Consider the following 20,408-nt stretch of genomic DNA (forward strand, 5'->3'; position numbering starts at 1 on the left):
TATTTAAGCTATTCCACAGTTACAAGGAATGTTTCTGGAGCACTCTTTTCTGTTTTTTCTTTTCAACCTTATTTCTTTTTTTTTGGGGGGGGGGGGAAGGTGGTTGGTTTTTTGCTCCTATTTTGTTGCTCTTTTTGTTTTGTGGTGTTTTGTTGTTGTTCTTTTGGTTGGTTTTTCTGGTTGGTTTTTCTTGTTGTTGTTGCTGTTGTTGCTGTTGTTGGTTTCGGTGGTTTTTTGGTTTGGTTTTGTTGGGTTTTTTGGGGGGTTTTTTGTTGGGTTTTTTTGGGGGAGTGGTTTTTTTGTTTTTGTTTGGGTTTTTGTTGTTGTTGTTTGGTGGGTTTTTTTGGTGGGTTTTTGTTGTTGTTGTTGTTTGGTTTTGTTTTGGTTTAGAGAATGTTCCTTAGATGCTTACCGTACCTTAGAGGTAACTATTAAGATTAAGCACCTGGCTTCTACAAATTGCTATCTCAATTCACACCCAACTAAATCCGGATCGCAACAGATGAGAGAAGCCTTTCTAGAACTCTCTTACAAACACTTGCGTACTCCAGTTCTTCCTATTCTCATTTTTGTCTTGGTGGGCTGTTTTTAAATTAACCAAGAGGCTTTCGGGGCTCCGATAAGGCGCAAGAATGATGATAAACGCACGGGGCGATAATTGGGTGTGGATGCCGGGAGATGTTTCCCATGGAGCAGGTGCCTGTTGTTTGCTGAGAACCCGAGGTTATTGTAAATTCACTGTTAGCAGCTTCTCGGGGGGGGTTCCTCGCACTTCTTTTCACACTGGGACCTTGCGATGTTCGCAGCGATCCTGGGAGCGGAGCGATGGCCGGGGGACTTCGGCAGCGACAGCCCAGCAAAATGTAAACCGGGACAACAGGAACCTGAGCCAGGACTCAGCCTCTGCCCGGCTCCATCAGCACCGCACCGTGGGAAAAAACCAGAATTCTTTCATGTCTCACAGCCCCAAACCAGCGGGGATTTTATTTATTCATTAACAGAGGAATATCAGAATGAAATGTAAGGAGTAGATGGGAAGAAGCCGCTGCGTTGGGCCAGTGGCACTTCTCTTGGATGAACGCCTTTGGAGGGGTTTTGTTCCTCGGCACGGCTGAAAAACTCAGTGTCACCACACTATAACAGAGAGTGTCACCCTGCAGAGGGATTTACAGCTCTGCAAACTGGGAGAGGAGCTCTGCCATCAAACCGAGTCGGTTTTACAGCGCCGTGCTTTGGTGCAGATGCTCCAGCTGTTCAAATGTGCTCAGGGGTAAAGGGAGCCTCAAACGGGTCCCCAAAACCATGGTGCAGCCGAGGCTCAGGTGCTGAGAACACCTTCGGGTCTGGTGGGAGCAGAGAATATGGAAGGTGTTTTGTGTAATGAAAGACTGACCTCCGCAGGGCAGAAATCAGAGCTGGCTGCTCCGAGGAATTCCCAAATAACTCCACAAACAAGGCTCAGACTTCCCAGGGGGAGCGCCAGCACCAACCTTTAGTTTGGTTTTTAGTCTGAAGCCCATCCTGGGGTTGGGTGTGAACAATCTTTGCTGTTTTACCTCTCTGAGTGATGCTCATGATACCAAAAATGGGTGAATTTTTACTATTTTGGCTCCTGTTGACATCCTGCTTCCAGACAGGAAAAGTGTTGGATTGGGGACTTAAAAATAAAATCAAATAAAAAAAAAAAACACAAACCCAAACAAAGAAACAAAAAACAACCAACAAGAACAACAAAAACCCCCCAAAACAAACAAACTAAAAACCTAAAAACCCCACAAAAACAAGAACAAAACAAAACCCAACCAACCAACCAAAACCCAAACAAACAAAAAATCTCAAGACCCCAAACCCCCTCAAAAAAACCCACCAAAAAAGCCCCACAACAACAATAACAAAACCCACAATTTTTTTTTTAATTAAAAATATTTAAGAAAAGGCTAGCAGGTTCCTTCACTGGGATTTCCATTCTTCTTTCATTGTAGTCATGAGAAATGCAGCAAAATCCTTCCCCTGAAAGCCTGGTTTATACCTGGTGAATGTCTTCTGACTCCCAGGAGACTGGGCAGATTTAACAATGGTTATGGCACAGCAGCCTTGGGGAAGAACAAACTGATGGGGATCTTCTGGAGGAAAAAATGAGAGGCCATTTCAAATTTCTTTGTTTAAAGGGAAGATGCAGAGTGCCAAGGGAGGGTCTGTATAGAAACAAAGGCTGTTTTATGGGGTAAGCAGATTAATCTATTATCTTTTACCTTTTTTATCCAGACTGTGTGAAAACCCACAGAAAAAAAATTCTCATTTCCCTCCCCTCTATTTCCTTTGAAACTGAAACCAGAAAATAGAAACTTCTCAAAACCCTCAAGTAGAAGGAAATCCATTTGCCAGGCCAGTCAAGATGACTGGGACAAATCCATGCTGCCAACTGTCCCCACTTCCACCTCTTTAAAGGTATTAGAATTGCCCCAATTCCCATATTAATTAGTCTGTACTATAGTTTAATTGCACGTTATTTTTTTTCCCAATGAACCGAGGTTTTAATGAGCATTCACTGTTTAATAAGCAATTAAAAATAGCCTATTATTCTGTGTGTGTGTGTGTGTAATAATGAAGCTCATCACCTTAACAGCTTATATTTATATGTATACATATTTTATTACTTTGATTTGAACAATAAATCTAGTACACCTAATTATTCAGCTCAGTATTAAATGAGCTACACCTTCACTAAATGCTGGTGCTTTACTACTCATAATGCCTCCCTCACTTATTCAGCTTAAGCAGGAAGAAGAGCTGCAGTGGTTAGAGGAATTTGCCTAAAATTGAAGAAAGAGCTGAAGGAAACAAGCCTTGGATTGCATCCACTCAAGGCCAGGGGAGATGTGAGTGCAGCACTCATTTACTCTTGCTTCAGGTGCTGGGTGCTCATTTGCTAAAGAACAAAGAACCCGGTGCCAGAAAAAGGGAATTAGGAGTGAGGGGACGGGCTGAGCTCCCCAGGTGTGAGTGAAGGCAGACAACTGCAATTAAAACTGGATTTATTACAGAACTGATGAAAGAGAGCGAGCCCTGCTGGGTGTTCCTCAAGGTGCCAAGGCAGAGCACCAGGCAGGAGCGATGGCAGAGCATCAATACACAGAAACCAGGGCTGAGAAATGGGGGAAAGTCCAGCCAAAGGGTAAAAACCTTTCACAAACAACCTCTGTTTCCCTTTCCTGGGTGTCTGATCACCCTGCACCAATGCTGACAGCACAAGGTGAGGCTCTGGGAAGGCTCCAGTGCCTGGCAGAGGTTCTGGGCTGAGGTGTCTGTGGCTTTTTGGCTGTCACATCCCTGTGGCTGTCCTGGCAGAGGGTCAATCTCCACCCGGCTCCACTGCCAGGGTGGTTTGAGCAGGGCTGAGGGTACAGAGGGCTTGCTCAAGCTGAAGGATTCCTCTCTAGAGCCATTTCTGCTTTGACTTCTCCATGCAGGATCCAAGAGCCAGCCATTCCCAGATGGATTAATGCAGTTTCTGGCATTAGTAACAGTGGCAGGACTTGCCAGGCACTGTGACTGTCCAGCCCTGGGGTAGATCTAACATGATGCAGTTAATGGTCACAGCTTGTACACGTGAGTTTAATGGCACCAAAAGTCTAAATCTTTCCTTTAGACACTGTCTTGTAACAATGGCTTTTCTAATTACTGCAATATATGGTTTCTACTGTGCTTTATCTACGGACTCTGTCACATTCTGTGTGATCCTCACATGAATTACACATCCCCCATGTTGTCCTTTCTCTTTTCAGCAATCAAGGATATGAAAGGCTGGGAATCTGTTAATTGGGGCCCCTGTTCTCAGGAGGTTTTGCTGCTTTTGCTCAGTATGAAACATGATGCCAATTAAGTTACCTTGGAGATGTAGGAAAAAAAAAATAAATTAGTGCTTGTATTAGCTCATGATGACCTCAAACCAAAGGAAATATTTTATAGTTATATAATTATTTTATCAGTTGGGGGAGGGGTCGTTCAGCTCTCAGGCTTGTAGGGTTTTAATGATTCCAGTGGGAACCAGGTGCATAAATCCCACCAAAGGCTATTTCCCTCGGTGCCAGCTGAGCCAAATACTGCACACTGCAACCCCAAGGCAGGTTATAATCACTGGCTTTAATTATATGACACACTTAATTACAACTGCCCAGCTATGCTTTGCTTTCTGAGTTTTCAGCATGCCTGGCAGCAATCAGGGAGTGCAAACACTTCTCCTTGCTTTGGGCAGCCTGCCTTGGGAAGTGCATCCAGCCACGGAGCTGGTGGTGATCTCCCCCAGCTGGAGATGGAAGAGCAGGCTGGGAGGGGAGTCAGAGGAGTGAGCTGGGCTGTGCTGGACTGGAGTCACTCACTGCAGAGACCACGGGAGCAGCAGAAGGTCAGCCAGGCACTGGCAGGAGGATGAGCAGAGTCCGGCCAGAGGTGAGGAGGTTGAGCCTCTCAAAAGCTTTGCAGCAGGAGCAGTGACCCTTGCTTTGTTTCTGCAGGTAAGAGGGTTGTACTGAAGGCAGAGGGATTGTTCTGATTTAGTGCTGCTGGAGAAAAGCCATAACTGGGCTGAGCTGTGCAGAGTCACCAGCTAACAGCAGCCCGCAGTCCGGAACGGGAGGTGTGAGATGAGACACGGGGAGGTCGAAAGGCCAGAACAAAACTTCCCCCAGCTAGAAACCATTCAGCATTTTCTCTCTCTGTTAATGCTTCATTGCTTATGATTTAGCTTTGTGCTGTTTCAAACCTTCTCTCAGGGCACAAGGCACAGCTTTAGTTTAGGACAAGGCTCTCAGCTGAGACCAAAGCAGGTGACACACGTTTGCTGAGGCTTTCAGGCAATGAATGACCTTTTGCTCAATTACACCACAAGCTTCATGTAGGCTCTTTCATCCTCTACTTATTATGGGCCACATGGGAAAAAAAACCCCCTTTAGATTCAAAGCCTGATAAAGCATCAGCAACAGGCAGGAGCTGGAAGTGGGTCTCGGTGACAGAAATCTGCTGGGGCTTGTACTCAAATGTTTCCTTCAACTGCTGCCCTCCCTCGCCAGCTTCCTCTATTCTCACAGGTATTAAAAGGCTATTTTCAGAGAATTTCTGCCTTTGTGTGGCTCTGTCCCTTTAGATAACTTCCTAGAAGATCTAAAATACAACCTGCAGGAGTTTCAGAAGCCGGCAGCCTTTAGCTGTATGCTGGAACAAGAACTCCCCGGTAAAGAGGCATTTGTTCAGGAGTTTTCTGGGTTGTTTGTGCAGTTCTTGTGTCTGGCTGCTCTCTCTGAGCTGAGCTGATGCTGGTGGGTGAGGAAGGTGACCAGGTGAGGCAGAAAGAAAATGCACAAAAGTCCATGAGAGCTCCTGGCTGCTGCCCAGCCTGGGGACATCTGGTTTGGCTTTGGCTCAAGGCAACCTCTTTAGTGGAAATGGACAGCAAATTATCGTTGTTACCTGAATATTCAGCTGCTGCTGAAATTTGTGTGATCAAACTTTTTTCTTTTGTGGTCAAACCACCCCTGGAGTGGCCCAGGCCAGGCTGGATGGTGCAACCTGCTCTGGTGGAAGGTGTCCCTGATCTTTAGATCATTCAAAAGATGATTTTTAAGGTTCCTCCCAACCCAAACCATTCTCTGTGATTCTATTTACCTCTCTAAGCTCCTGATTCCCGTTCTCAGACCCCGTCATGGTGAGGTGAAGGCTGCAGTTTATCTCCTTCCCTAAGAACATCCTGGGGTTTCTGATGTTTGGCAGAGGTGGTTCCTTTGCCAGCCTGGAGTTCATTCTGTGGCCCTCCATCCCTGAGGAGAGGTCTACGTGCAGACAGAAGGTAAAAGCCCATACATCCTTTATTTGAGCATTTCACAAATAAATTACAAGTTTCTTTGCAACCACGTCATAAATCAAAACGTTTATTTACACCTCAGAGACAGCAAGCGATTCAGCAACTAGGGCCCAAAGGAATGATTGACTGGAAAAGCAGCTGAAATAAGCGTCTTGAAAATCAAACAAAATGTTTTCATCCTTGCTTGGACTATTTTAAAAAAACAAACAAACAAACAAAAAAAACACAACCCAAATCATTAAAAAAAAAAAAAAAAAGAAGAGCTTGATGGTAACTTAAAGGGACAGAGGTTGTTATGGGGTAGTTGTGGTTTCACAGGAGGGTTGTGGCTGAAAGGGCAGTAACAACACAACTCCTTTGTGCTGAGTTCCCCATCACAGGCCCGCAGACACGGATTTATTCCTCAGCCCCAATGCCAGGCAGGGGCTGTGTGCACACCCCAACACCCAGCCTGGCCCTAGGCTACATCCACTGCACCCCAAACTGCGGAGTGCAGCCACTCGCTGACACAGAGGAGGAGTGTGATGTGGGGGGCTGGATGAAACTTTCCCAAACAGCTGTCCCACTGAAAGCTCAGGAGTGAGGAATTCTGGCTCTAAACCCTTCCCTTTCCACTACTGGTGACCTGCTGATCCACAGGCAACTGAAAATGAGTCAGTAAACAATGATGCATATCTTCAAATGATATAATTGTGGTACCAGGGGACAGCTCAAGGTAGCAGAAATACAACAGGAGAGTGGAGATAAGCCTGGGGTTTAGTGTGTGGGCTTTTTGACTTTCTTATTTGCTTTAAATCAGAGTGATCCAGTACATGTAGCCCATGCTGTCCCTTATCCCACAAATTCACCCCTAACTGAGGGAATTAAACTGCTCATTCCAAGCCCCCTTGTTGTAACAATCTCCTTCCACCTGCATATATATTATATATATATTTATATGTGTATATCTCTATATATCTACATATATACACACATAGCAGTTGTGCAACTAGAAACTTTCCACTGAGAGTGGGGGGAGTGCATCCATCCCACCGGGACAAAGCCTGGCCAGCTCGTGTGTCCTGGTGACAGGGCAGGCAGTGGGTTGTGTGCTTTGTGTGGGAAAGGCTCAGCTCTGTCTGCTTTACAGAGAATTGTTATAATGATAATTACTAATCTGCACTGCGTGTTGCTTCTAAAGATTATAGAGCGTGGAGTTAACGGAAAGGGAATAATTGCTATTTTATTTTTCTTTTTGTTAGCGCTGGACTGAATCTCTCAGACAACAGAGTTTTTAGAGGTGCAATAAAGGCAAGACAGGAGCAGAGTTTTGCTTTAGACTTGGTGTTCTCAAGCCAGTGTGACTTCAATATAATTAATTTTTTTTTTTTTTTAATTCAATAAGAGGTTTTTAAACCTATTCTGAAAGCAACTTTCGGAGAGGCCGAAAGGCCAAGTGATGTAAAATTATTTGTGGACAGAATTCTGCTCTGAGTGAATTAGTAACATTTGAGAAGAAAATTGGCATCTTTCTCAGTATTTCAGACAAGAGGCCTTTGCAAAGGAAAGACAAAAGTCATCAATATAATGTCTTTTTGTAGTGACAAGGCATTTAAGATAGGGCCCTACAAACTGCCTGTAAGTTCATAATTTAATAAATGAGGTTTGTATTATAGTGATCAAAAAAATTCGACTGTGTAAGAGAACAGGACAAATTATTTAACCCCATCCATTTCAAGTAAAGGTTAAACCAAATTATCCTGGGAGCCTTAGAGACACCTCCAAAGGGCCAGCCAAGGGTCCCCTGTGGGTGGCTCGATGTCACAAACCCCAGAGCTCTGATGACCTGTAAGCACTCAGCAATCCTGTGACAAACATTGCAGCTTCACTGCTCACAGCCAACCAGCAAAAAGCAATATGTGGGGAGGTAACATTTCACCCAAATGTGATTAACTCAATCTCAGTCCTGCTGATGGAGCTGCTGTTTGATTTCCAGCAGTGTAACCATGATGAGAATGGGGCTCAGGGAGTCTGTTACCAGTGTTCCACCCTTACCTAATTTTCCTCCACACCCAGCAGGAAATTCAGCTCGTTCTCCCTTTTTTTTTTTTTTTTTTTTTTTTTTTTTTTTTTTTTTTTTACTCTTCAGACCTACAGCTACTGAACAAAGTGGACATTAATAAATGCACACAGGCATATTGGTTGGAAAAGCACACACGAGAAGCACAGAGCAGGGTTCAATCAGCAAGCACACCAGAAATGAGACCTTTCTCTAGCTAATAAACCCCTCTCACTGATGGTTATTCCCAATTTTTGTTTCCACAGCACACAGCCTGTTCGAGTGAAATGACTTTTACCAATAAAAAGTTTTGTGCATGTTACAAAACGAGAATCAACAAGTTCACTGCCTTTCCAACTCCAGACAGCATTTATATATCTACAAACACAGACTGAAATAAATGTTGGTGGGACTGAAATAGCTGGGTAGGAGTAAGGGGCATGTTTATAAAACCAGCAAACTTGGCTGAATGAATGCTAAATATGATCAACTATTAGAAAATAATACAACCAATTTTATGAATTTTCTGGGGTTTTTTCCACCACATTGTAGAAAAATGTTTAAATCATTGTTGCTCCCTTGTTTCAGGAAATGGACATTGGTTTTTTTGAGCAGAGGTGAGACCCTTCATTCAGGTAGGAAAATTCAGATTGTGCTGTGGTTCCTCACTTGTGTCAGGCTATGAAGGTGCCAGTCTGTGTTCAATGGGGCCAAACATTAACGTGGCAGCTCCATCTTCTCCTTGGGTGCCCTTGGGAAAGGCCAGGAGCCTTTAATGTGGGAGCAGAAATAAAGGGAAAATGGGAATGGAGGCTTGGATGCACCTCTGGTCAGAGCTTCAGCCACACTGACCTCTCTGCACATCAAAATTTTGCATTGGATCCAAGAAGGAAGATCTTATCCTTGGGCACAGGGTGGTAGGAAGAGTCTTCCCCTCGTCAGTGCAGCTCCAGGCAGAAGAGTTTTCTCTTTGTTCCTCCTCTTGGCTGCCCTTGGAATGATTCACCAAACGCTCTTGGTGAAGCTCTTGGTTTAAAGCGGGGAATTTTCTGGCATTTAACAGAAATGACACCAAAGTCAAGGGAGTGTCTCCAGAGGTGGGTTTGGCTGGGTGGAGAGAGGAAAAAAGCAAGTAGAAAAGAGTATTTGTGGGGGAGGGTAATATAATTTCTTTTATTCAAGATAGAGGTTTTGTAGCTCAAAGCACAGGGTGCAGAATATCTTTGGGTGCATTCATGGAACATACACGTTGGAACTCCAGAGGTGCCATACAGTAGTTAAATCGTTCCTTTTGGAAAAAAATTTGCTTGAAAGTAATATATATATATATATATTTTAATAAAAAAAGACTTGTTGGTTGATGGCAAAGCAGCAGCATGGGGTCAAAACAAGGCATGGGCAGGGAGAGAGGATGAGAAGCATGCCCATGTTGTCTGGGGTCAGGCACTGCCCTGCTGGGATGCCTGAAGCTGCCAAAGCCACTCCTGGCGTCACTGACCAGCTCCCACTGACCCTGAAGTGCCACTTTGGTGACACAGAGGCTCCTGCAGAGACCAGGGGGCAGATTTCACTCGGTCAGGACTGCAGGAGTTAAGCTGGAAGAGAAAAAACTGGTCTGAAGGCAGCTCATATCTTATCAAGAAATCTACAACGTTAGGAAAACTCACAACACAAACTCATTTTTCCTCTGTCGTTGTTGTTATTACTCCTTTTGATTAAAAAAAGAAAAAAGACCTGTTTCATATTTGGTACAATACAGGAAGTCGGAGAAAAAGCTATTGTACAGCAAATTTTAACCACCAACACACATTTAATATCTAGTGTAGCATTATGGGAAACTAAATATATGTCTGGACTTATTTTTTAACGTTTCCAAAAACCTTTACTATTGAAACATATACGTGGTGTGGAAGATATGCTCATAATCTCACTGTAGTAAGGATGCCATCGAGTATGACCCATAAGTACTGTAAAAATGCTAACTAAAGAATGCAGCTGCAAAGTTCTATTGCATAAGGAAGCTTTCTTGTTTAAACTTTAAATAAGCAAGTTTATTAAAATATTCTAAGACACTTACCTTACCCTAGTTACTGGCAAGCTCTAATAAAAGCCACAGTCTGTCACTAGTATACTTTTTCGTGTTAATTTTATAAAAATTTGGTGTGAGCGCTGATGGATCATTTACAGTTTATTAACAAGATGATCATCTTCATACAGTTAGAAGGAATTTTTTTTTTTGATGACCTTACATGCTCACAGAATAAAAAAAGGATCCATATTCATAGAGAACAAACACCCTTTTTTTTCCCATGTCTGCAAACAGGTGTGGTAAGTTTACACACACAAAGAAATGCTCTTGTTACTCTTAACTGGAAACCGTGTGTACGTGTGTATGTATGTATATATATATATATATCTCCAAAAGGATGGGGTGGTGTGTTTGTGAGGGGATTTATGGAGCAGGGCTGCTCCTGGCACAGAGATCAGCGCTCTGGCAAACACTCAGCCTTGCTCTTGGACTCGTGATAAGAACATTTTGTCCCCAGTTTCAGCCCTTTAACCCCCGCAATCAGGCTGAGCTGAGCATGGGTCACTCCTGGCTGCTCCTCCAGCATCCTCATCTCCTTCTGGGGCCCAGGAGAGCAGCTCAGGTCAGGACCAAGCCCTGGGGATTGGCATTTCTTGTTTGCTGAACCTGAGGTATGAGAAGGGCTGTGCCAAGGCCTGGGTGGCCACGGGCTGGCTCCTGCTGGCCACGCTCTGAGCAGCCAACACAGCAGGTTTAGCCAAGCTGGAACAGCTACAAATTCATCTGGTGTTCTGCTGCCTCCTCACGCTCCAGATGAACCTTTTATAAAAGCTAAACCCGTGGTATAACTCTTCTCTCTATATAAATATATATATATACATACACTCATACATATACAAATACTAACCCACAGACAAAATATTTTCTGAACAGTTGAATAGCAACGAGTCAACAGATAGAAAAAAAAAATATCGAGTCAATCTGGTTTGTTTCGTTGTTTTGTTTTTTTTGTTGTTGTTGTTGTTGTGTTTTTTTTCTGCTCCCCCAAGGTGGGGTTTGGATGTCATGGTCTTTGAACATTCAGAGAAAATTTCGAGTAAACCTTGTGTCCTGCAGGAGGAATCCAGAGGGGTGGAGGCTGTCGAACACCAAGGTACAGTCGGACACATTGAGCGAGATTGCAAACTAAACTGGAGCAACCGAGGCCGAGGAGTGAAGAACAGTAATTGTAAACTGCAATCTTCAGGTCTGACGGTGGTTTTTTTTTTTTTTTCTTTCTTTCTTTTTTTTCCTTCTTCTCGTTGCCATGGCAACTCGGTAGGACAGCGTCAAATGGCAGGAATCCTTACAGACCTAAAGGATGAGATGGGGGTGAGTATTGCTATGCAAATCACAGGATCTTTTACCTGGCTGAGTTTTTTTCCCCCCAGTCAAATTGTTGGTTGAACGCATGAACATTGCCAGAAGTTAAAGATCAATTATCAGGGTCTAGGAGCAATTATTTGTGAATGAAGGAATCTCCAAGAGGAAACCCCAAAATGTCAGATGGGGCAGTCAGAGACCTTGGTGGTGCTCTGGAAGATGTGGTGAGAGGATAAATCTTGATTCCCCCCCTTGGAATGTGGTGAGAGGATAAATCCTGAGCCAGGATTCCTCTTGGGAGGTGATGAGAGGATAAATCCTGATTTCCCTCCGTGGAATGTGGTGAGAGGATAAATCCTGAGCCAGGATTCCTCTTGGGATATGGTGAGAGAATAAATCCTGATTTTCCCCCTTGGACACCTCCATCAGTCACATTTGTGCAGGAGCACAAGGAAAGGCCAGCCCCTCCTTCTCCTGCCCACCCTGACAAGCAAAGAGCAAACAAACAACATCTTTTGAGAAATAACTCCCTAACAGAGCCTTAGAGTTTGTGAATATACCAGGGAATAAAAGCCTGGTGTCTCATGTTAAAGCTGCTACAGAAATACAAGGCTCATGTGTGGGGTTTGTATTAAATAAAGTGAACGTGGTGCTGGAATTCTGTCTTAGGTGGATGCTCTGATAATACCAAGGGAGTAAAGGAGTTCAGAAAGGAGAGTTTAGGAGCAAATTTAAGATAAGCTGTAGCTCACAGCCTATAAAACCACGGCAATGACATAAAACCTCACTCAGCAAATGTTTGTCTAATATTTATTGTATCTGTACTCTTAAAAAGATTGTAATATTCAATATTGATAGTTTTGTCACCACAGAAGTGTAATGGTCAATGTTAGATGCTGGTTTGTGCCCTTCAAAAAAAATCTAATGATCTGCTCACCTTTTAGGGCTAACAAATTTAATATAATTATTGACAAGGCTTTTTTTTTTTTTGTTTTATCTGTTTATTTCTAGTTATCATGTGAATTGATGCCAGCATCAATTTGCATTCTGCAGCAATGCAGGCACCTGGATGCCAACACCTGCCTGCCCCTTCCCTGCAGCACTTCAGTTCTGCTAAACAAAGGTAAATAAAGTAAATTAAGTGTGAGAAATCCATAGAGCTGCTGATGGATGGGGCTCACTGAAATGAGAAGTTTAACTGAGATTTCCAGATAGGACAATATCTGGAATTGCTTGGCACATGGATTTTCAGCCTGCTGCTTAAAGAAAAGATCTGGCCACGAAATCAGGATCCAGACTCACATACAGGAGATTTACAGTCATGACTGCTGAAGTCTGGATATATTTGGATTAAGGGTTCCAGCTAGAACTTAAATTCTCACAAACAACCTGATCTCCTGGGAAGTGAAGAGAAAGAATTTGAGACTCTGATCTCACAGACAACCTGAAAAATAGGATTTCCAGATCCCAATGAAGCTTAGTGTCATTAAAGGGCGTTTGTTTAATCCTGGCTCAAAGGAGCTGACACTGGCTCTGGGATTGATGAAGCTGCTCTGAATCCTGAGGAGATCCTTGCAGGTTTTCCTGCTCAGGACAGGAACTTGCCCATGATGGATGAAGAGCAGCTGAGTTTCTGTGCAATCCACAGGCAGAAACGTCACCAGAGGAATCTGTCAGCACAAAGTCTATAAATACCCCACCAGAGTGAGCTGCTGCACCAACAGCCTGCAAACAAAGGGCAGGAGTTGGTGATTTATGTGCACACCTGAAGAAAAGCTTGTATGTTTTACATTATATTGACAGACATGATGAATGGTGCTACCTTTCAGACACGTTGTCTTTCCGGAGTAAATGATGTACAAAAACTTGTTAGTTCAGCTTTAATTGTGAATCTTTTTCCTTTGCCATTTTTGTATCTGTTGAAGGCCAGTTTTGCCTTTCACAATAAACTCTTGATCCTCCCTGTTATCCTGCCTCTGCAAGCACCACCCCATTCCTTACTCCTTTCACCTCAAAGCTCTGCAATCCCTGCCTCGATTTTCTTTCACTGAAATTGCTTCTCAACTTCATCCTTTCTTGTCTTTGATCCATTTAATCTCATGCCTGAAAATCGGAGGTTCCCTTGGTCCTGGGACTATCTCCTCCTATAATTTCACTGTAATTTCTCTAATCACTTTTCCAGCTTGTCCTTCAGTCTCGTTTCTCCAGTTTATTTTGTTTTTAGGAAACCTTTTTCCCCTCGCTTGGGTTTCTTCCCCTTCTCAGTGACACCATCCATTCCTGCTCAGCAGTCACATCGGGGCTGACAGTTCAGAGCTCTTACTCTCTTTTCCCACTTTTCCATTTAGTCTAAAATGTCAGCCTCTAGCTCTGATATCTTCTGGATGTTTTCCTGACAGCTCTGCACAGCTACAGCTCTTAAATCTTCCCCCTAAAGCACTCCCTTCTTTGATTGCTCGGGACAGCACCATCATCCTGCCTCTTGTTCAAGCCTGAAAGCACAAACAAACCAGAGCAGGGTTTTGTCATGGAATCTCCTTTCCAGGTCTGTACATTTAGGTCATGTCAATCCAGAGGCTTGTCTCTCTCACGCTGTCCCAAAGGGCTTTTTGTAGCCATTCAAACAGCTAAATCTCCTACCCAGGCTCTCACTCAGCAGCTTTGCATCACCTTTTCTGAGCCCTTGACAAACTGAGCTGCTGTGTGCTCATCTCCTGCCCAAAACGCTGTACAGAGCATTTTCCTGCTCTGCCACTTTGACAAAACCTCTGTAGCTGTGTCTCCTCTGCTGCCTCTTTCCCCCTGCTCATTCCCCCTGGATTTTCCCTGCAGGACCTGCTCCTCCTCTCCTCCACAGCCCCTGGTGACATTTCCCTGAGGTGTTTTCAGAGAAACCTGGACACCTTCCACAGAAAGCTTCTCCCAACATCTGCTGACTCTTGCAGAGGTGCCAAGACTACTCTGAACTCAGTTAGCCTTGACACAGGTTGTGTTAAAAGAATTACTCCAAACGCTGCCTGTGTTTGGAATAATGCCATTCATGGTGATTATCCCTTTTGCACAGGTGGATTGTTAAAGGAGTATTGAGATTTTGCCCCTGGAAATCAGGTTCAACACTTTGAATTATGGTCTGAATAATTACAGTAGATAACCATCTTTGGTAAGTAGAGAATATGCAAGATCAAATCCATCTCGGTTCTTTCTGTGGATCTATTGGAAAGGATCTATTGGAAAATGCTTCTGTCCTAGAGAGCATCAGTCTTTTAGTTTGTGTGGTTTCTAACAGAGTGTCAGTTACAAATTTCCTTTCTCCAAAGAGGCTGATAAGGTCATAAAAGGTGTTAATTGGCCAAACTTTCTGGCCAATATCTCCCTTAACACAAAATCTGCGGGAATCAAGGATAACCAAAATATTGCCTGGAAAACTCAGCTCTGAATGGGAGGAGATCTGTGAAACCACCACAGCTGCTCCCTTACAAACCCACTGGGGAGCTCTGAGCCTCTGGCCCACATCTAAAATCTCTCTGTTCTCCCAGCTGGATTTCCAGTGTTCATTATAGTTTCCTATATAGGAATTGCAGTTTTCTTGTTGGTTTTTCTTTTTCTTTATTTTGCCTTTATTTCATAAAGAAAGAACAAATGAAAGTTCCAGAAATGCTCACACAGAGCCAAATTTTTTATCTATTTCTGATTTGAGCCCCAGCTCTAACCAGCTCACCTGGTGACTTTTCCACTCATTTTGATGGGGTTGCATTGTTTTTTGGGTTTTTTTTTTAACCCATACTTATGTATTTTATAGCACAGATGATTCATAGTTTGCAGCTGGCAATAGGACATAAAATATGTTAGTGTTTAAGGAATATTGTGAGCATAAAATGTGCAAATAACGTGTGCAGGGAGCACATTTGCTGATCAATGAGAACTATGTCTTTTAAGAACTTAATTCCTTGGTAAGCCTGTGCCTGGCAGGTTTAGATCTGCATACTAATGATAATTAGGCCTAGTAATTATTTTATTTTATTTTTTATCAGCTCTGTCTCCATATCTGGCCTCAGCACACAAGAATTATTACCCACCATGTGTTGTTTCAGACGTGATTTGACAGAAATTACCTGCAACCAGTGATTTGCTGCCCAAGGCACTCAAGCCACAGAGGTGGGGTGGGAATTTTTTTGCTCTTGTTTTGTCCCTTCCGCCTTTCCCTTTGGCTATCCAGGGATTCACAGCAGCATTAGGTGAGCACAGCTATAGGGAACTTATTTCTCTCATTTCAGTCTCTAATGTGATCTTGACCAGTTTTATCCCACAGTTCTCCTCTGCTCTTCTACCTGTTTGATACTTGAGAGACACATTCAGCCTCATTCCTTCTGAGGTGACAGTGAAAAGGGCAGGGTCACTGCCATGTGTTTCTGAATTATTGCATTTCTGGTCAATGGGCTCAGGTGAAGCACAGCACATTCCCACAAACAGCTGGTGGCTGTTGGCATCAGGGTTTTGGCTTTAGGAGGGGAGCTTTGCACCTGCTGGTCAAGAAAACTGACAAAAGTTGTGAGAGTTTGTCTGGATCTCATGTAGTAATTGCATTATTAAAAATAATTATACTGTGGGGTTATAGGTCTAAGTACCCAGGGTCCCCTCTCAGGGTAGGGAGACTCACAACATGGAAAATTAGATGGAATAAACTCCTCTTTCTGCTCAACCAAAGTCTACTGACTGTATTTTGGAGCTGATGGTGGTGGCCAGCTCCACAGCAAAGCCCTGAATTAGGGTTTCTAAGAGCTGATTTGGTTTGAAAAGGTGCAATCCACACAGTTTAGCCCATGTGTTCCTAATATTGGCCCCTTCAATGACTACAGAGAGAGCTCCCTGCCTCTTTCCCACTGGGCTAACTCAAGGTTTACTCCTCACGTTCATCCACACAACAGAAGAAAATGGAGGAGGAAAAAAAATACAGCTAATTTAAGACAAATATTTCATAATCTGCATTCCAGGGAAAAAGCACCAGGTGGGATGTCAGTTCATTCCCTGTGGGTCAGGCTGCCAAGAGCTCATATTCCAGCAGAACCCTTCAGCCAGCAGTGCTGTTTGCAGAACTTCTGATCCCAGAAAATGCTTTGGTATTTCCCAGCTTTCCCTGCTGCAGCCAGAGCTTTCCCCGAGCAGATTTACATATCAGGGACTCAGTTTCCTGCTTATTTTAAAGAAGCAGGTCTAAATTGAGTAATTAAAAGCCCTTGAAAGATGTGCTCCTTGTGAGACCAAACTCACCCTCTGTTACACAGACTCTGCTTCTACATTGCAGTTAAAACCTCATAAAAATTAAAGGCATTTAAGTTTCCTGCTGACCCTCTGTACAGGAATGAGCTTTACCCAAAATGAATTCATCCTTTAATTCCCATTAAAGGAAGAGAGTTAACGCAGCTGGAGTTTGGAGTTCAGCTCATGCATGCTCCATTTCTTTCAATTACCCTTTCATCAGAAATATTACATTAATCTGGCATAATTAAAAGTCTACATTACATCATGGACTTCACTGAAACCTCAGTAATGCTAAAGAGGTAACAAAAATGATAGAGGAGATCAGCTCCGTGTTTCTGATTAGGCAGCTAATCAACATCCAGGTTCTTCTTTCCTGGATTTACCATCTAGGAAAGGTCATTAATTAGAGGCATAGTTATTAGAACTTTGAAAAATAGAGATTATTTTCATGTGCATCACTGGTTGATTTGTCATGGGTCGCTTTCAACCTCAGAAGTTTCACAGTGTTTGCACTGTGAAAATAAATATAAATATAAATTATAATCAATGTTACCCCCAAATCTCACTGAATTTGAGGGACTGTTCCCAGCCAGCCCCATGTTTTCATTCCTGCAATTAAGAAATTTGGGGGCAACATCAGCCAGAGCAAACTGGTGATCTCACTGGACACAACACCTTGGGGAAAAGTTCGTAAAGACTCCCAAAGTAAATTAGTTCATCCTGAAAGTTTGCAGCTTACAGCATCACACACAATTTGCTCCTCATTTTTGTGAGGAATGATTTGAGAGCTGTTAGGGATGGGAAAGGCACCGTGTGTGTGTGAAATGAGAGTCCCATAATTGATCTCAGAGCCTTGGTGGGCTCCTGTAAATCAGTGTCAGGAGCTGAAACTCTGCCACGTGCTCTGAAACCAGCCCAGACTGGCAGGGCCCTCTTGCTCTGATCTTTTTCAGCCTTCTGTTTACATTTTTGTTGTGGAGCTTTTAATGGATTGTTATGTAAAAAGTGATTGTTTTTTATACTCCTCTGGAGGAGGGACAATTGATGAATTCCTAGTTTGACCAATGTGGTTGGAGAGGTGGCAACCTTCATCCTCCAATCCCTGGTCATTGGTAAAAAACTATATATAAACCCAAGTTAAAAACAAACCACCCTCTTTTTACCCTAGAGACCTATAACTACATGAGTGTCGCTTGTTTTGTGTCCTCTAACAACAGGGCAGAGGGGGAATGTGCCAACCCCCACTCACCAGCTTGCCCAGGGGGACACAGGACACAGTCCCCCTGCTGTGGTCATTTCACCTGGCTGACACCAGCAGGGGATATCTCCCAGAGTGACTCCCACACTGCTGATTTATTATAATTATATTTATTATTACCATTTATCATTACAATTTATTGTATATATTATTACAAGCCTGCAGTGGCAGGTCAAGGCAGGGCTGGTGAGAGCCAAAGTGCACCCTTGGCCCTGCAAGGGCACTGCTGAATCCTTGTTGTGCCTCCCCTCCTCCCTGTCAGGCACTCACACACACTCCCTGAGTAATGAGCTGCTCCTGAGAAGTGCAGAAATGAAACGTTTCCTGAAAGAAAAGTTGCTCAGATGAAGTAAAATTCCAACAGTCCTTGCTCAGAAATTCAGAGCCTTGTGCTACCCAGCCCAGTGCTCCCCTGGGTTTATCAAAGAAAACACCTTCTAACATAATTCCTGTTCTCCAGGGATATGAAGAATCTCACTGGGAGAGGGGGAGTTTCAGGGTAGAACAGCCAAGATGTACTCCATTATTATTTTTGTAAATTGATGTGGATTTCAGTTGGATACTTCATTTAAGCAATAGGGAATAAATGCTTCCTTCATTTCTCAGTTCTGTCAAAGCTAAACAATTGCAGAGGTGGCTGCCCACAGCCTGCACGGATATTTTCCCCTGCTCTAATCTGATAAATTGAATGGAATGGCTGAAAATATTCAACAAGTGGAAGAAATAAGTGCAGTTTTGAAACAGCAGCACTGAACAAATCTGCTGATTTTTTTCATAGGGATGCTGAAAATGAAATGCATCAGCTGTAGCAGGGAGCCAGCCTTTTAAAGGACTGGGAGCTGCTCAGGAAGTCAGATCTCATCTCCCGCAGCAGCACAGCACAGGTTACCATCAGTTTTAAATAAGCAGGACATGAACAATCCAGCCACATTCAGATCTGCAGGTACAGACTAAACCCAGCTTGAAATCCTAAATTAATCATCTGAAGAAATTCTTGTCGAGCAAGAATAAAAACCAGAGTGAAGTATTATGCTTAATAGAAAAGGCAAAACCAAATGAGAAAATTGCCAGGTTTGGCTGTGGTGGTATCAACCTGCTCATTTCAAATTTTTTGAAGAAGTGCTCCTAAAAGTGACACTCACCTAAGTACCAACCAATGACCTACCCCAATTATTTATATGGAAAATGTAAGGCTTTGAGGTATAGTCAGAAATACCCCAAACATTAATGGCCTTTTTAAAGGGCTTTGTAAGTATCCACTGGGTATTACAGAAGCAAAGGCATCATCATCAAACCTTTAGGCACCAGTAATCTCCTCCTCAGCTTTAATATCCTGCCAAAATCTGCATAGGAAGCTCTTTACATTGACTTATTTGGACATCATAGAGTGGGAAAATATGAAAGGACAGCTATGGTGAAAAGAAACAAACACGCCATGGTGTAGAGTGACCATTAATGGCAGAAAAAAATACTTCAACTGGTCATGTATTCAGTGCTAGTTTTTAATCATAGGCCACTCCAGAGCAATCCTGATGATAGCTATCTGAAATTCGATATTTACGTGGCTTGGAGAAGTTGTTCAGAAAAGAAACACAAAAAAATATTATACACCAACAATTACAGCGAAGCCCTGTTGAGAAAATGAAAACATAAAAGCGTTCACTTGAATTCACAAGGCTAAATGGGCTATCAAAGCAATCTCTTTAAATGTCCATTTCATGCCTCCAGAATGACCACCAGCAATAATATTGCAGCTCTCAGGGAAGGAGCTGCCTTTGCTGCTAACGTTGTTCCCTTTTGCATTCCAAACACACGTCTCCTGAACTGCCCTGTTGTTTCACCTCTGCACTCCTGGAACGTGTTTGGATGGTTCCAAATGCCTGTAAAAAACATGCCATTTCCCACCTAACTGACTCAATGAAATGCAATTTTATTAAGCAGGTTTAAATATGCTGATGTGTAATTTGGGGGCATTTCTATTTGTCTTGCCCGATGTACAAACATCCTGTCCTCAATTATGGACATCCATATGGATTTCTGGGCCATTCCAAGCCCCATTAACTTTAGGTGGGCTCTCAAACTGCACAATATGTTGCAGGACTGTCAAAAAAAAAAAACCTGCAGAGAAATCAGAGCAGACACAGCTCTGTGTTAAAAGTGAGATTCAAATCAAGGCTGGCTCAAATTGAAGCAGCCCTTTAACCCCCCAAACCATCCATTTCTTCATAATCAACCGAAATCTCTAAGGACACAAATAAAAATGAGTTTTTTTCTTACACAGGCATTTGAGAAAGTGTCTATTTCAGTGATATTTAGCTGCAAAAATAATAATATTCACGTGGACCAAAGCATCTTTAAAAAAGGCAGAGAGTGATAGCGGATATTGCCGCTGTTATTTGGTTTAGGAGGTGAGATTCACATCACTGGAACTCACTAAATATCAGCAATCTCCAGTTTCTTGGAGAGCAAAATTTAGGTGATATTTTAGGCACCAACATAGTTGAGTAAGAATGAAAGTCAAATTAGAGCAGTGCAAAAAAAAAAAAAAACAACAAAACACTCAAAACCAAACACCCCAATAAAGCACATTTCAAAGCAAAACTCT

The 20,408-nt window shown here is 43.0% G+C and overlaps 1 protein-coding gene across 2 annotated transcripts in view; it reads right to left on the reverse strand.

Moving 5' to 3' along the window:
- Nucleotides 1-9,054: 9,054 nt before the first annotated feature.
- The window catches only part of CDH13 (cadherin 13), a 444,776-nt gene continuing 433,422 nt past the window's right edge, over nucleotides 9,055-20,408 (reverse strand). For both annotated transcript variants that reach the window (XM_066327533.1, XM_066327534.1), the window contains one exon: nucleotides 9,055-11,277. In XM_066327533.1, coding sequence (XP_066183630.1) covers nucleotides 11,270-11,277 — 8 coding nt within the window. In that variant the 3' untranslated portion in view covers nucleotides 9,055-11,269. The remainder of the gene's footprint in view (nucleotides 11,278-20,408) is intronic.

Source organism: Sylvia atricapilla, chromosome 12, assembly GCF_009819655.1.
Source record: "Sylvia atricapilla isolate bSylAtr1 chromosome 12, bSylAtr1.pri, whole genome shotgun sequence".
Taxonomy (NCBI): Eukaryota; Metazoa; Chordata; class Aves; order Passeriformes; family Sylviidae; genus Sylvia; species Sylvia atricapilla.